The sequence below is a fragment of the Loxodonta africana genome, chromosome 3 (assembly GCF_030014295.1).
Source record: "Loxodonta africana isolate mLoxAfr1 chromosome 3, mLoxAfr1.hap2, whole genome shotgun sequence".
Classification (NCBI taxonomy): Eukaryota; Metazoa; Chordata; class Mammalia; order Proboscidea; family Elephantidae; genus Loxodonta; species Loxodonta africana.
In genome coordinates this window covers 80147005-80164424 of record NC_087344.1, presented here as the reverse complement: position 1 = coordinate 80164424, position 17420 = coordinate 80147005, and the positions used below count along the sequence as shown (strand labels likewise).

The following is a 17420-nucleotide window of genomic DNA, read 5'->3' as shown; positions in this document are numbered from 1 at the left end:
TGGGGTCTCCTATTTGGTCTCTCCCTCTACCCTCTGGGAAGAGGACAGAAGAAAACAGAGGAGGAAGAGCAGGAGATAAGTGTTTGCCTTCTGTAGGTCAGATCCCTACTTTCACAGGCTCTCCCTCATCCTCTTCTCCCCTCTCACCTTTCCTGCAGATACTTCCAGGGATTTCTAGAAGGGATCTTCAGGAAATGAGAGGGGTCTATTGTCCTACTTTGAGGTAGTTTTTGCATGGCTGCTCTGATGGTTTTACTTGTCTCCATCCCCCGCTGATCACAGGGCCCACATCTGTCTTTTTCCCACGTGCATCCCCAGGACCTAGCCAATGTATTCGATAAATGCTGTTAGATTCTGGACGAACAGCAATGAGTGCATAGCTTTGACATCCTCTGTAAGCCTCATGAGCTTATCATCCATTCAGCTTCTCCCTTGAGGAGCACACCACAGAGCTATGCACTCAAATCTCCACAAAACACATTTTTATGGAATTAACAGCAAGAAGGCTCTTAGGTATAGTGACAAAGAGAGTGAGTGGGCTCTAGATCAAATCTGGATTAGAACTCCAGCCTATTAGTTACAAGCTCTGTCATTCAACCTCTCTGAATCTGTTTCTTAAAACATGAGAATAATTGTATCTTCTTCACAGGATGTTGTGAGATTTAAATGAGAAAACACTTGTAATTAGCACAATGTCTGGTTCATGGCAAACCTAAAACCACATTAGTTATTATTTCTCTTATTGTTTTATTATTAAGAGGATTAGGTAAGGGCTTTCAGGAATGTTTTCTAAATAGTTTTTTTTTTTTTTTTTTTTAAAGAAGGCTTCATATACTAAGTTATTAAATCTCACAGATACAATGGTGTAGGGTAATGCTGTTCAGCTATATGCATCTCCTCCCTGATGGAATTAGCTTTGCTCTTCCCCGAAGAATGCTGGGGATGAATTTGGGATGGACTCGGGCTAAGTTATGAGGCCGGGGGTGGCATGACTGGGCCAGCAGCCAAGGCCAAAAAATGCCTTAGCAACAAGGAAAACATCTGGGCCTGGACGTGAAGTCCTTGGGAACACTGACTGCCCTAAGACATGGGAGAAAACGATGAACCTTGGTCCCAGCTGGAATGGTATATAGGCTTGTGTCCCTTGCTAGGTGGTTGCGGAAAATACTCCAGCAGGCCGCCACTGGAGAGCAGCTGCTTGCCTGTGTCAGTAAGTTTCCCTGAAGGCATGAATCTGGAAAGGGCTATGTGTCAGTTCTTTGAATTATCTGCCAGGATGCACGGCGAGGGTCTTACCTTGCTGCGGCCGTCCCCCAACAAACGGATATTCATTTTGTCAGTTTAATTTTGTAACTATTTATCAACTATCTCCCATGTGCCTAGCATGTGCTAGAAACTGCTGGTCATACCAGAGAACTGTCTACCATGGTTCCTGCCCTCAGAGAGCAGAAGAGGAAAGGTAGATGGCATGATAAAGCTAGAGCACCGTAGGTCAATATGATCTTGGGACAGTGCGACAGGTGAGGTGGGTGGAAGCAGAATCCGTCGGCAGTGAGAACAGCATGGAGGTGTGGCTGGAGAAGGTGTAGGGAGCTGTGGGAGTCTGTGCTGGGCCTTGGATGCTGGTCTGAGAAGACCGGACACAGTCTAGTAAGAACTTTCCATGTCCCTCTCCATTAGATCTGATTCTTACCTTCTCTTCCATGTCTGTTTTGGTAACAAGCACCTCTTCGGCAAAGCCCACTTCCCTCTCTCGCTTGATTCCCCGCCCATCCTTATCAAAGACCTTCCAGGTGAACAGGCAGCCATCCTCAGCAGCAGTCAGCAAGTATTGGTCATCAAAGGTGATCAACATCTGAGGAGAAAGAGATCAGGGATAGGAAGCTTTCTGAGGCCACAGATGACCAGGATGAGCTGGCTACTGTGTAAGGCCTTGCTCTTCAACAGCCCGGGAAAAGCCTCACGGGGAGGGAGACTGGAGCCTAGGTAAGAATGAGACAGGAATCCTCACGGGCTTCTGTTAATGAATAAAAAACCAAGGCTATGTCTATATTCTCTTTGGACTTGGTCTCTTAAGGGTCAACGATATATCTACCTCATTTCGTCTCTATATACACACACTCACACATATATAAATTTATGTACAATTTTATATATAACTATATATAACCAGTTACCATTGAGCTGATTCCAACTCACGGTAACCCTTTGTGTCTCAGAGTAGAATTGTCCTCCATAGGATTTTCAATGGCTGATTTTTGGGAAATAGATCTCCAGGCCTTTCTTCTGAGGTGCCTCTGGATGGACTGCAATCTACAACCTTTTGGTTAACATCTGAATGCATTAACGGTTTACACTACCCAGGGACTCTCAGATACCTATTAGAAGAGCTAAAATAAAAAATAGTTACAGTACCAAATGAGAAGATGTGGAGAAAACAGCATTGCTGGTAGGAATGTAAAATGGCACAGCCACTCTGGAAAACAGCTTGGCAGTTTCTTAAAAAACTGCACATATACTTACCATATGATCCAGCAATAGCACTCCTGGGCATTCATCTCAGAGGAATGAAAAATTATGTTCACACAAAAACCTGTACACAATTGTTCATTGCAGCTTTATTTGTAATAGTAAAAAAACTGGAAAAAATCCAAATGTCCTATATTAGGTGAATGGTTGAACAAACTTGGTATATCCATACCATGGACTACTGTTGTGCTGTTGAGTTGATTCCGACTCATAGACACCCTACAGGACAGAGTAGAACTGCCCCCTGGGGTTTCCTAGGCTGAAATCTTCATAGGAGCAGATCACTAGGTGTTTTCTCCCGTGGAGCCGCTGGTGGGTCCGAACCGCCTACCATTGTACCACCATGGCTCCTTCATGGACTACTACTCAGCAATAAAAAGGAATAAACCATTGACACACAAAACAACTTGAATGGACCTCAAGGGCATTAGGCTGAATGAAAAAAGCCAGCCTCAAAAGGTCACACACTGTATGATTCCATTTATATAAAATTCCCAAAATGACAAAATTATAGAAATGCAGAACAAATTAGTGATTGCCAGGGGTTAGGGATGGTGGTGGGTGAGGGCTGTGGACGTGACTCTCAAAGGGTAGCACAGGACAGATCTTCGTGGTGATGGAATAGTTCTGTATCCTGATTGTGTTTTTTACATGAAGCTACACAAGTAAAATGACACAGAGCTCTACGCACGCATTGTACCAATGTCAATGTGCTGATTTTGCTACTGTATTATAGTTGTGTAAGATATAATCATTGGGGGAAACTGGGTGAAGGTGTACAGGGCCTCTTTGCTCTCTTTGCAATTTCCTGTGAATCTATAGTTATTTCAAAATAAAAAGTTAAAGAGTCAACTATGAAAAATGTCTTCTCCAGTCAGTGTCTCTCAATATGTGCTTCAAAAATGGTAATACTCTTTTGCTCGGAAATTCTCTCTCTAGGACGTTAGCCTTAGGAAATAACCAGAGATGCACATACAAATTTACAGAGTAAGATATTTACCGTAGTTCACAAGATAATCTAAATGTCCAGCTATAAGAGAAGAGTTAAATAAATTATGGCCCATCATATGACAGGATATTTATGCAGCTACTACAATCATGCTTTTGAGGAATATTTAATTATATGGAAAAATTCTTGCAATAGTGTTAATAAAGCAGGCCATAAAAGCGTGTACATACAGTGTGATTTCATTTAAAACGCACAAAATACATACAAAAGAGTGAAAGAAAATACACTAAAACATTAACAGTGATCCTATTATGAGTGGTTTTTATTTCTAAAATAAACTTCTATTGCTTTTATAATCAGAAAAATGAATATCGTATCAACAAAATTTAGTACTTTTTTTGAAGAGAAGAAGGAGGAATATATTATAGCAACTTACTTAGGACTAAAGGCCCACAACTGAGTACAGGAATATCCCAGTTTATAACAAAAACCTCTTTCTTAATAAGAACAGTGTCTGCAGGTAAGCCAATACAGAGTTTGGGACATAATTAAAAAGCTCAGATGCTGCTGTTATTTAATCAGGAATAAGAGAAGAGGGGAGAGGAGAGAAGACGCACATTTTCCCAGCGCTGTTGTTTAGGAGTTCCACATAAGTATAGAAACGACGTTTTTAGAGTGGGGAGTGGAAGGGCAATTTACAAACGTGTGTTCAAGTTATTATCTCGAGGGGTGGCCTCTGTACCCTCAGGGAAGGGCAAGGGCTCATCTCCCTGGCTGTGACTCCCTTTGTTGTTGTTGTTGTGTGCCATCAAGCCTGACTCCTAGTTACTCTATAGGACAGAGCAGAACTGCCCCACAGCATTTTCTAGGCTACAATCTTTGAGGAAGGGGAGCCCTGGTGGTGCCTGTGGTTAAAGCTCTCTGCTTCCTAACCGAAAGGTCAGCAGTTCGAACCCACTAGACGCTCCTCGGGAGAAAGATGTGGCAGTCTGTTTCTGGACTTGACAGCAGTGGGTTTGGTTAATCTCTATGGAAGCTGATAGCCAGATCTTTTCTCTTGCACAGCAGCTGGTGGGTTCAAATGGCTGACCTTTAGGTTAGCAGCAAAGCACTTAACCATTGCACCACCAGGACTCCTTGTGTGTCTCCCTTTAGTCCAGGACACGCCTCTGGAAAAAAAAAAAGAGCTGTGTGCTATTAGCAGCCAATACTCCTAACAGTTGGAGGATGGGTGCACTGACCAGGTAAAGCACATCTAGGTGGGGTGGAGCCCCTGCAAAAAAAAAAACAAAACAAAAAAACCCATTGCCGTTGAGTCAATTCCGACCCATAGCAACCCTATAGGTCAGAGTAGAACTGCCCCATAGAGTTTCCAAGGAGCATCTGGCGGACTTGAACTGCTGCCTTTTGGTTAGCATCTGTAGCACTTAACTACTATGCCACCAGGGTTTCTGGAGCCCCTTTGGCATCTATTAAATGGCCAATTTTTGTCCACAACAATATGGTGAACAATCTTGTACATAAATATCTAGATGTCTGATTACATCCTAGGATAAATTCCTAGAAGTGGTTTGTTGTTGTGTGCTGTCTACTCGATTCTAACTCATAGTGACACTACAGGACAGACTGGAGCAGCCACATGGGGTTTCCTAGGCCGAAATCTTTACAGGAGCCTATCACGAGGCCTTTTCTCCCATGGAGTGGCTACTGGGTTTGAACCACCAACCTTTCGGTCAGTGATCAAGTGCTTAACCAGGGGTCCTTCCTTAAAAAAAAACCCGTTGCCGCCGAGTAGATTCTGACTCATAGGGATCCTTAGAAGTGGTTGAAACAAAGGGTATTAATAGTTATAAATGCTTACTGAATGGCTAGCTGGATGAATAAATACAGAAAGAGAAGGAAAGGACAGAAGGGATGCTGGGAGGTTGGAGGGATAAAGAAGGTATGTGGAGAGCAGGATCAAATGGATCTATCTAAAGCTAGTTCTAAGATTGGGCCCCTGAGGAGAAGGTGCCCTCTTACCTTGGTGACAGGAGCAGCATGGGCCTGGTACTCATTGAATTCTTTCTGTAATGGCAGAGGGTACTTCATTGCACGAATGGTTCCCACTGAGGTGCCCAGAAACATCATGCGCCCGGAATGTGAGACGACAATGGCTGTGTAGATGACATCGAATGCTGACATCTCTCGAAGGACCTGGAACACAGACAGCTCTGTTGAGTGTGGGGGGACAGGGAGTGTTCCCATGTCATTCTTTTCTGCTCCTCTAATAGCAACCTATGATAAGGTCTCTATTTTAAAAATGTGTGTGTGTGTGTGTGTGTTTTCTATCCCTTATAACATCTGGCATAATACCTAGCACAGAGAAGACAAAAATTATACATTTTTTGGTTACTCGGCTGATGAACGACCAGTTCTAGAAGCTAGGAGTAATACCAATAATGGTAGATCTTTATATAGCACTTCCTATGTGCAAAGCACTCTTCTGTATCTTGTACATGTTGTAACTCATTCAATCCTCACAACCCTTTGATGTAGGTACTGTTTTTCTCATTTTAAAGATAATGAGACGGTGTTACAGAGATGTTAAGTCACTTGCTCAAACTTGCACGGCTAACAAGTGGCAGTTTGGCTTCAGATTCTGTGCTATTGACTGCTATGCTATGGTGCATCTTGAACTAAGAATGTGATGTTGATCATACATTTATTCAGCAAACATTTATTAATGTCCACTATATAAGCAAGACTATACTCATCCATCTATCTATCCATCAACCATGCATCCATCCACCCACCCATCCATCTATTAATCCACCTACCCACTCACTCACCCACCAAACATTTACTGAACATTGTTGTGAGTCACACAATGTGCTAACGAGTAGGGGATACCAAGAGGAGTCTAACATGGCCCTGCCCTAAAGGAGCTTTATTCTGGCAGAACATTTTATAAAAGCCACCAAAGAATTAGGACAAGGCTACTTGGGAGCACAGAGGAGACACGCCCTACTCTGTGTCCCAGTCATGGGGAAACCTGCCTCAAGTCAGTTTGCTGCAGCGGTAGCTCTGTACTGTCCTAGGCACCAGCACCATAAGAGTGACAGCACTGATGAGAAGCCAGAAAAGCCAATGACAATCACCCATCTTTGGCTCCTGGAGCAAGGCACAAGCCACATTTGTCTACTGAGGCATCAGTATGAAGGGTCTCTAATGAGATCTTCTCTCCTGCCTCACCTAACTGGAATCAAATGTGGTAATTCTGAAGGTTCAGAATTTGGGGATTTCAAAGAATACATTAGCAAGTGTAGGTGAAAGCAGCTGACTATAATTCCATTCTTATGCCAGGAAATCAGGTGCAGACAAAAGGGTGAAGAATAGTTTAGAGATACCACTAACCTCCATGCTTAGAGGGTGGAAGAGAAGTTGCAGACAGTAAGCAAAATGGAAATGGAAAAAAGTTCCACAATTTAACCAAATCAGGTAGTACACTGGGCAGAAAATTCAGGAAGTGACAACAAATGAGTTGAAACAAAGGGAAGGTGGAGCCAGGTGTCATCCCAGGAAGAAGGGACCCTGTTCTCACTGGCCCTCTTTCCATACACATTTTCAGCTCTAAGTGTGGGAGTCTGTCTTCTGCAATTCAGTACAGCAGCTCAGAGGCAGTGGCAGGGACAGACTCACCGAAGAATCTGCAATCTCCTTGAGGGTCTGGTCTGATCCAACAGCAAAGATAATTTTGGCATCAGGGGATATGTTAACGCAGTTATAGCTGCAGGACTTGAGCACACATTCTGTCTCCCTTTTCCCTGTGGTCAAATTCCATTCATATACGGCACCATCTGTGCCACCAGAAACCAGCCTGCTGTCATCTGCATTCCATACAATTGAACGAATCTGCAAGGGATGAAGACATACCCAGGTAGAGTGCGCACATGCGTGCACACATGCGTGCGCACACACCCCCACAAACACCCCAACATGGAAAAGGGGGGTCAACTCTTCAGGTGTTCCACTAGACTGAGGCAGAACGTCCTTTTCCGATACAAGCTCTTCAGTAAGCACAAAACATAGCTTCTTGGGAAAGTTTACATTCCGTTTTCCAAGATGCTTATAAAATACTGAAGATGAAACATTTCCATTTCTTGTCCCCTTTATGAACATAAAAACTAAAACATAATAGTTTCTTTAATGTTACAACCAATTATTGTCATGTTTGAAAAAATTTTAAAAAATATTTTGAAAGGATTATATATACACAGGAAGTTGTAAAAATAGTAGAGAGAGAGTGAACTTCTAGAATGGCAGAATAAGGAGCTCAGCTGACCCTCTCTTCAACAAAAAAAAAGTTAACTGGTAAAAATTATAAAAACAATCATGTAAAGTCTCTGGAAATTGTTCTATGGGCATATAGTGGAAGGAGAAACATTCACTCAAGAAAATCCACTCAATCTCATTAAGAACAGTCTGTAGTATTTGAGCCATGACCTGCTCCTTTACCCTCCCACCTCTGTAAACTTTACTCCTGTGTGGTCTACTCTAGGTCAGGTGTGGCCAAGAAGATGGGGACTTCCTCTTCTCCCAGTTCCCAGTCTTGGGCTAAGGTTTCACCCCAAGAGGGACAGGCTGCTGGCATTTCTCATCCGTACCCCAGCTCCATGTTGCAGAAACTCTATTCCAGGCAGGTGTGGCCAAGAGGACAGGATCTCACTTCCCCTACCCAGCTTACACGTAAGGTAGAAGCTCTATTCCAAGCGTAGCGGGCCAAGAATACTGGTGCCCTGGTTGCCCCTGCTCCACCTTGCTCAGAGCGTGGAGGTTCCATGTTAATTCTATGAGACCAATACTACCTTGACACCAAAAGCAAACAAAAACATCACAAGACAGGAAAACCAGAGGCCACTATCACTATGAATACAGACACAAAAATCTTCAACAAAATACTAGCAAACCAAATTCAGCAATACATACAAAGAAGTATACACAATGATCAAATGGGATTTATCTCAGGAATGTAAGGCTGATTTAACATCTGAAAATCAACTAATGTAATACATCATACTATTAGAATAAAGGACAAAAATAATATGGCCATCTCAATAGATGCAGAAAAAGCATTTGACAAATTCCAATTTTCTTTCATTGTAAAAACACTCAATAAACTTGGAATAGAATGAAATTTCCTCAACATGATAAATGGCATCTATGAAAAACCCACAGCTAACATCACACTTAATGGTCAAAGAATGAAAGGTTTCTCTCTAAGGTCAAGAAAAAGCAACGATGTCTGTTCCTGTCACTTTTATACAATACCATACTGGAGATTTTAGACAGGGAAATTAGTCAAGAAAAAGAAATAAACAGCATCTAGGTTGCAAAGGAAGTAGTAAACTATGTTTGCACATGACATGATCAAATACACAGAAAATCCTAAGAAATACACTATGATATTATTAGAACAAATAAACAAGTTCAGGAAGGTTGCAGGACACAAGATCAATATACAAGTCAATTATATTTCTATATGCTTGGAAAAAATCTGAAAATGGAATTATAAAAACAATTCTATTCACAATAAACATAAAATACTTAGGTATAAATTTAATAAAAGATGTGCAAGACTGTATACTGAAAACTACAAAACAATTTTACCCAGTATTTCCCAACTTGATCTACATATTTAACACAATCCCCATCAAAATGCCAGCTAGTGTTTTTGTGGAAATTGACGAGCTGATCCTAAAATTCATATGGAAATACAATGAACCAGAATAGTCCAAACAATCTTCAGAAATAAGAACAAAGTTGCAGGACTCATACTCAACTTCAACAATACAAACTGACAATAAGCAAGACAACCAAGAGAATCCTTACTGGCATAAGGATAGACATCCAGATCAATGGAATATAATTGAGAGTCCAGATTTAAACCCATACATTTATGGTCAACTGATTTTTAACAAGGATGCCTGGACAATTTAGTAGCGGAAAGCATAGTCTTTTCAACAAATGATGTTGGGCCAACTGGATACCCACAGGAGAAGAATGAAGTTAGACTCCTACCTCCTACTATACAAAAAATTAACTCCGGTGTATCATAGACCTAAATATAAGAGCTAAAGCTATAAAACTCTCAGAAGAAAACATAGGATTTCCATGACTTAAAAAAAACGTTTTTTTAGATACAACGCCAAAAGCACAAATGACAAAAGAAGAAATAAACTAGACTAAAAAATATTAAAAACTTCAGTATACTGCACAATTAAAATAAAAATTTTTGATATAATAAAAAAATTGAAACAACTCACAAGATTGGAGAAAATATTTGCAAATCATATATCCGATAATGGACTTGTATCCAGAATATATAAAGAACTCTTACAACTTAATAATAAAAAAGACAAACATCCAATTAAAAACTGGACAAGAATTTGAACAGACATTTCTCCTCAGAAGATATATAAATGGCCAACAGACACATAAAAAGATGCTTATCATTATTAATCATTGTTGTTGTTAGTTGCTGTTGAGTCAGCTCCATCTCATGGCAATCATGTATAACAAAGAAATGCTGCCTGGTCCTGTGCCATCTTCAAGATCATTTGTATGCTTCAGTTCATTGTTGTGGCTATTACGTTAACCCACCTCATTGAGGGTTTCCCTCATTTTTGCTGACCTTCTACTTTACCAAACATGATTTCCTTTCTAGTGATTGATCTTTCTTGACGGCCTGGTCAAAGTAAATGAGCTGAAGTGTTGCCATTCTTGCTTAAGGAGTACTTCAGTTTTATTTCTTCTAAGACTGATTTGTTTCAATCTTCTGGCAGCCCAGGACATAATCAATACCGTTCACCAGCACCACAATTTGAATGCATCAACTCTTCTTTTGTTCTCCTTTTTCACTGTCCAGCTTTTGGATGCATATGAGACAACGGAAAATACCACGGCTTGGATCAGATGCATCTTAGCCATCAAAATGACATCACTGCTTTTTAAAACTTTAAACAGACCTTTTGCAGAGAGTGTCCAATGCTTGACATTTTGACTGCTGTTTCTACGGATAATGATTGTTGATCTAAATAGAATGAAATCCTTGACAGCTTCCATTTTTTTCTTTATCTATCATGATGTTGTTTATTGGTCCAGTGGTGAGGATTTTTGTTTTCTTTACGTTCAAGTATAATCCACACTGAAGGCTGAATCAGTCATGGGGAAATGCAAATCAAAACTATGAGATACCACTTCACCTTCACCAGGATGGCTATAACCAAAAAGCAGGTAATAACAAGTTTTGAAGAGATATGGAAAAATTAGAGACCTCATATGTTGTTGGTTGGAATATAAAATGGTGGAAATGCTTTGGAAAATAATTCGATGTTCTCAAAATGGTAAACATGTAGTTACCCTATGACCCAGTAATATCACTCCTAAGTATATATGTAAGAGAACTGAAAACATACATTCACCCCAAAACATGTACATGAACATTCACAGCAGTATTATTCATAACTGCCCCAAAGTGGAAACAATCCAAATGTCCATCAACTAATTAACAGATAAATCAAATGTGGCATATTCACACAACAGAATGTTGTTCAGCAATTGAAAAGAATGAAGTATGGACACATGCTATAACATGGATGAATCTGGAAAACATGGTAAGTGAAAGATGCCAGTTACAAAAGACCACACATTGTCTGACTCTATTTATAGGAAATATCCAGAATAGACCTAAAGTAGATTAGTGGTTGCCTAGAGCTTGGGGTGAAGTGGGGTAAGGACAGAGAGTGACTGGTAATGTACATGAGGCTTCTTTTTTGGAGGACGAAAACGTTCTAAAATTAGACTGTGGTGACGGTTGTACAACACTGTGATTATACTAAAAAACATTCAATTGTATACTTTAGGTGGGTGACTTGTATTTAAAGAAAGTTGTTAAAAGTAGTACAAATAGGTATTGACACAACTGATTTGAAAATTTACATTCATACAAAAACCTGCATGTGAATGTTAATAGCAGCTTTATTCATAATTGGCCCCAAATTGGAAGCAACCAAGATGTCCTTCAAAAGGTGAATGGATAAACAAACTGAGGTATATGCATACAGAATATTATTCTGTAATAAAAGAAATGAGCTATCAAGCCATGAAAAGACATAGAGGAATATGAAATGCATATTGCTAAGTGAAATATGTCAGTGTGAATAGGATACAATACTGAATGATTCCAATTACATGACATTCTGCAAAAGGTGAAACTCTAGAGACAGCAAAAAGATCAGTGGTTGCCAGGTGGGAGGGATGAATGAATTAAGCACAGGGGATTATTAGGGCAATGAAACTATTCAGTAGGATACTCTAACGATGGATACATGACATTATGCATTTGTCAAAACCCAGAGAACTTTCCAGCACGAAGAGTGAACCTTAATTATGCAAAGTAAAAAAATCATTTAGGAGGATGGAGGAATCCCAGGAAAGAAAGCAGATTGTGAGAAGAGATTCTAACCATATTACTTACTTACTACTTACCTTACCCGCTGCGGTTGAGTCGATTCTGACTCATAGCGACCCTATACGGCAGAGCAGAACTGCCCCATAGAGCTTCCAAGGAGTGCCTGGTGGATTTGAACTGCTGACCTTTTGGTTAGCAGCTGTAGCACTTAACCACTAGGCCGCCACCAGGGTTTCCAATTTAACTGCCCCATAGGGTTTCCAAGGAGCAGCTGGTGGATTCGAACTGCAGACATTTTGGTTAGCAGCTGAGCTCTTAACCACTATGCCACTGTATTACAAAGGTGGAAAAAACTTTACTTGAAGGGGGAGGGACAGAAACGGCTAACCTAAGTAACTTTAGAACTGAATGAAGTTTATAAGACTCAAGGCTAAAGGAACTGCACATAAGCTTTATACTCCAATTAATAAAGTTGTTTACTATGGAGGTACAGGGTAACAATTGTTATACATACATATTGGAAATGAACAATTAAGTAAATGGATGGTGGATGGTGTGAGTCAGGTTTCTTCACGTTGGAGCTGGAATTTACAGATATGCAAGAAGAGGAGGCTAGAATGACCCATGTATTAACGTATTAGAGGTGGAGACAGTAGCAAGAACTCATGGTAAGTTTAATATAGATATTATTTAATATATAGATAAAAAATATATTTTTATTGTTGTTGTTAGATGCTTTCGAGTTAGTTTCAACTCATAGTGACCCTATATACAACAGAACGAAATATTGCCCAGTCCTGTGCCATCCTTAAAATCGTTGCTATGCTTCCACCCATTGTTGGCAGCCACTGTATCAATCCACCTCACTGAGGGTCTTCCTCTTTTGCACTGACCCTCTACCAAGCATGATGGCCTTCTCCAGGGACTGGCCCCCCTGATAACAAGTCCAAAGTACATGAGATGACGTCTCGCCATCCTCGCTTCTAAGGAGCATTCTGGCTGTACTTCTCTGATGATAGATTTGTTCCTTCTTCTGGCACTCCATAGTATATTCAATATTCTCCGCCAACACCATAATTCAAAGGTATCAATTCTTCTTCAGTCTTCCTTATTCATTGTGCAGCTTTCTCACGTATATGGGGCAACTGAAAATACCATGGCTTGAGTCAGGCACACCCTAGTCCTCAAGGTGACATCTTTGCTTTTTGACACTTTTAAAGAGGTCTTTTGCAGCAGATTTGCCCAATGCAATAGGTCATTTGATTTCTTGACTGCTGCTTCCATGGGTGTTGATTGTGGATCCAAGTAGAATGAAATCCTTGACAACTTCAATCTTTTCTCTATTTATCATGATGTTGCTTATTGGTCCAGTTGTGAGGATTTTTGTTTTATGTTGAGGTGTAATCCATACTGAAGGCTATAGTCTGATCTTTATCAGTAAGTGTTACAAGTCCTCTTTGCTTTCAGCAAGCAAGGTTCTATCATCTGCATATTGCAGACTGTCCTGGAGTCTTCCTTTGATCCTGATGCTGCATTAAGCTAGATGTCCAAGACCATGGTCCCCAGCTCTCAGCCCAGTAATTCAGTCGGTCAGGGAGTTTGGAGCGTCCATGACCTTCCCTTGTACAAGTTGTGCTGACTTTCCAGTACTGTATACTGTCTTACCCTTCACCAAAGTTATCAGTTATCTACTGTCTAGTTAGTGTTTTTCCCTCCCCACCTTCTTCCCCCCCTTAACCGTCAGAGATTGTTTCTTTCTCTGTGTACACCTTTCCATGAGTTTTTATAATAGTGATCTCATACAATATTGTGATTGACTTACTTCTCTCAGCATAATGTCCTCCAGATTCATCCATGTTGTGAGATATTCCACAGATACACCATTGTTCTTTATTGTTGCACAGTATTCCATTGTGTGTATGTACCATAGTTTATCCATTCACCTGTTGATGGGCACTTAGGTCGTTTCCATCTCTTTGCTATTGAGAATAATACTGCAATGAACATGGGTGTTCACATGTCTATTCATGTGATGGCTTTTATTTCTCTAGGATATATTCCCAGGAGTGGAATTACTGGATCGTATGGTATTCCTATTTCTAGCTTTTTAAGGAAGCGCCATGTTGTTTTCCAGAATGGTTGCACCATTTTGCATTCCCACCAGAAGAGCATAAGAGTTCCAATCTCCCTACAGATCCTCCAACTTTTGTTATTTTCCGTTTTTTTGATTCGTGCCAGTAGTGTTGAGGTGAGACGGTATCTCATTGTAGTTTTGATTTGCATTTCTCTAATGGCTAGTGATTGCAAGTATTTCCTCATGTGTCTGTTTGCCGCCCGAATGTCTTCTTTGGTGAAAAAAAAAAACCCAATGCCACCGACTCATAACGACCCTATAGGACAGGGTGGAACTGCCCCATGGAGTTTCCAAGGAGTGCCTGGCGGATTCGAACTGCCAACTCTTTGGTTAGCGGTTGTAGCACTTAACCACTACGCCACCAGGGTTTCTTTGGTGAAGTGTCTGTTAAATGCTTTGCCCATTTTTTAATTGAATTGTCTTTTTGTTGTAGAGCTGTTGGATTTTCCTCTAGATTTTAGACATTAGACCCTTGTTGGATGTCACAGCCAAAAATTTTTTCCCAGTTTATAGGCTCTATTTTTTTTATTTTTACTCCTTTGTTGAAGTCTTCTGATGAGCATAAGTGTTTTATTTTTGGGAGCTCCCAGTTATCTAGCTTATCTTCTGGTGTTCATGTATTGTTAGTTATGGTTTGTATCTTATTTATGCTGTGTTTTAGGGCCTCTTGCATTGATCCTATTTTTTCTTCTCTGATCTTTATCGTTTTTTGTCTTATATTTAGGTCTTTGATCCATTTGAATTAGTTTTTGTGTATGGTGTGAGGAATGGGTCCTATTTCATTTTTTTACAGATGGACATCCAGTTTTGCCAGCACCATTTGTTAAAAAGACTGTCTTTTCCCCATTTTTGGACTTTGGGCCAAAATATCTTATGTAAGATTTATGAAGTTCCCTATTATTTCTAGTTAGCTGTATTTTTTTTCATGAACAGATATTAAATTTTATCAATTTTTATTGTACCTGTATTTATAGAGGTGATCATATAATTTTTCTTCCTTACGTTAATGCAGTTTAGTATACTAATTGATTTTCAAAATCTAAAACAACCTTGCATTCCTGAAATAAACCTAACTTGGTCATTTTGTATTATTCCTTTCATATATTGCTATATTGGCTTAATAATATTTTGTTTAGGACTCTTCTATGTTCATGAGACAGACTGGCTTATCATTTTCCTTTCTTGTACTGTTTCTGACAGATTTTGGCATCACGATTATATTATAACCCACGGTTTAAAATAAATATCCATGAGTCCATACTGATGTAAATGGTTGATTAAATTAATAATTTATTATGGCCTCAAAGAACAACAATGATAGATATTCCCTCTTTTTTTTCTTTTCTCTAGAAGACTTTGTTCAAGATTAGTGTTATTTTTTCCTTAAATGTTGATATAATTCTATACTGGTATGATCTGGGCCTAGAGTTTTCTGGCTCAGAAGGTTTTAGATTACAGATTCAATTTAAAAAATACAGGGCTACTCAGATTTTTTGTGTCAATTTTTGTTAAGTTGTTTTATTCTAGGAATTTGTCCATTTCACATACACATTAAAATTTATTTGCATAAAGTTGTTCATAATATCCTTTGATCTTTTATTTTATTTTTATTGTGCTTTAAGTGAAAGTTTACAAATCAAGTCAGTCTCTCACACAAAAATTTATAAACACCTTGCTATATACTCCTAATTGGTCTCCCCCTAATAAGACAGCCCACTCCTTCCCTCCAATCTCTCTTTCCATGTCCTTTGGGCCAGCTTCTGACCCCCTCTGCCCTCTCATATCCCTTCCAGACAGGAGATGTAAACATAGTCTCATGTGTCTACTTATCTAAGAAGCTCATTTTTTACCAGTATCATTTTCTATCCCATTGTCTAGTCCAATCTCTGTCTGAAGAGTTGGCTTTGGGAATGGTTCCTGTCTTGGGCTAATAGAAGGTCTGGGGACCATGACCACTGGGGTGCTTCTAGTCTCAGTCAGACCATTAAGTCTGGTCTTTTTATGAGAATTTGGGGTCTGCATCCCTCTGCTCTCCTGCTCCCTCAGGGGTTCTCTGTTGTGTGCCCTATCAGGGCAGTCATCAGTTGTAGCTGGGCACCATCTAGTTCTTCTGGTCTCAGGCTGATGTAGTCTCTGGTTTATGTGGCCCTTTCTGTCTCTTGGGCTTATAATTACCTTGTGTCCTTGGTGTTCTTCATTCTCCTTTGGTCCAGGTGGGTTGAGACCAATTGATGCATCTTAGATGGCTGCTTGCTAGCATTTAAGACCGGAGACGCCACTCTCCAAAGTGGGATGCAGGATGTTTTCTTAATAGATTCTATTATGCCAATTGATTTAGATGTCCCCCAAAACCATGCTCCCCAAACCCCTGCCCCTGATATGCTGCCGTTCAGTTTATTCAGGAAACTTCTTTGCTCTTGGTTTAGTTCAGTTGTGCTGACCTCTCCTGTATTGCGTGTTGACTTTCCCTTCACCTAAAATAGTTCTTATCTACTATCTAATTAGTAAATACCCCTCTCATCTCCTTCCCTCCCTCCTTCCCCCCTCTCATAACCATCAAAGAATATTTTCTTCTCTGTTTAAACTATTTCTCGAGTTCTTATAACAGTGGTATTATACAATATTTGTCCTTTTGCAACCGACTAATTTCACTCAGCATAATGCCTTCCAGATTCCTCCATGTTATGAAATGTTTCACAGATTCATCATTGTTCTTTACTGATTCATAGTATTCCACTGTGTGAATATACCATAATTTATCCATTCATCAGTTGATGGGCACAGTGGTTGCTTCCATCTTTTTGCTATTGTAAACAGTGCTGCAGTGAACGTGAGTGTGCATATATCTGTTCGTGTAAAGGCTCTTATTTCTCTAGATATATTCCAAGGAGTGGGATTGCTGGATCATATGGTAGTTCTATTTCTAGCTTTTTAAGGAAGCACCAAATCACATTTCCAAAGTGGCTGTACCATTTGACATTCCCACCAGCAGTGTATAAGTGTTCCAATCTATCCACAACCTCTCCAATATTTATTATTTTGTGTTTTTTTGGATTAATGCCAGCCTTTTAACAACAAAAAGAAAAAATTTTCTTTTTTTTTGTTGGAGTGAGATGGAATCTAGTTGTAGTTTTGATTTGCATTTCTCTAATGGCTAATGATTGTGAGCATTTCCTCATGTATCTGTTAGCTACCTGAATGTCTTCTTTAATGAAGTGCCTGTTTATATCTTTTGCCCATTTTTTAAATTGGGTTATTTGTCTTTTTGTAGTTGAGTTTTTGCAGTATCATGTAGATTTTAGAGACCAGGTGCTGAACGGAAATGTCATCACTAAAAACTTTTTCCCAATCCGTAG

The 17420-nt window shown here is 39.9% G+C and overlaps 1 protein-coding gene across 1 annotated transcript in view; it reads right to left on the bottom strand.

Annotated features, from left to right (window-relative positions):
- Nucleotides 1-17420, bottom strand: part of CFAP57 (cilia and flagella associated protein 57) — a 115245-nt gene that overhangs the window by 45498 nt on the left and 52327 nt on the right. The window contains 3 exon segments of the mRNA XM_023554611.2: nucleotides 1694-1855; nucleotides 5501-5674; nucleotides 7160-7372. Coding sequence (XP_023410379.2) covers nucleotides 1694-1855; nucleotides 5501-5674; nucleotides 7160-7372 — 549 coding nt within the window.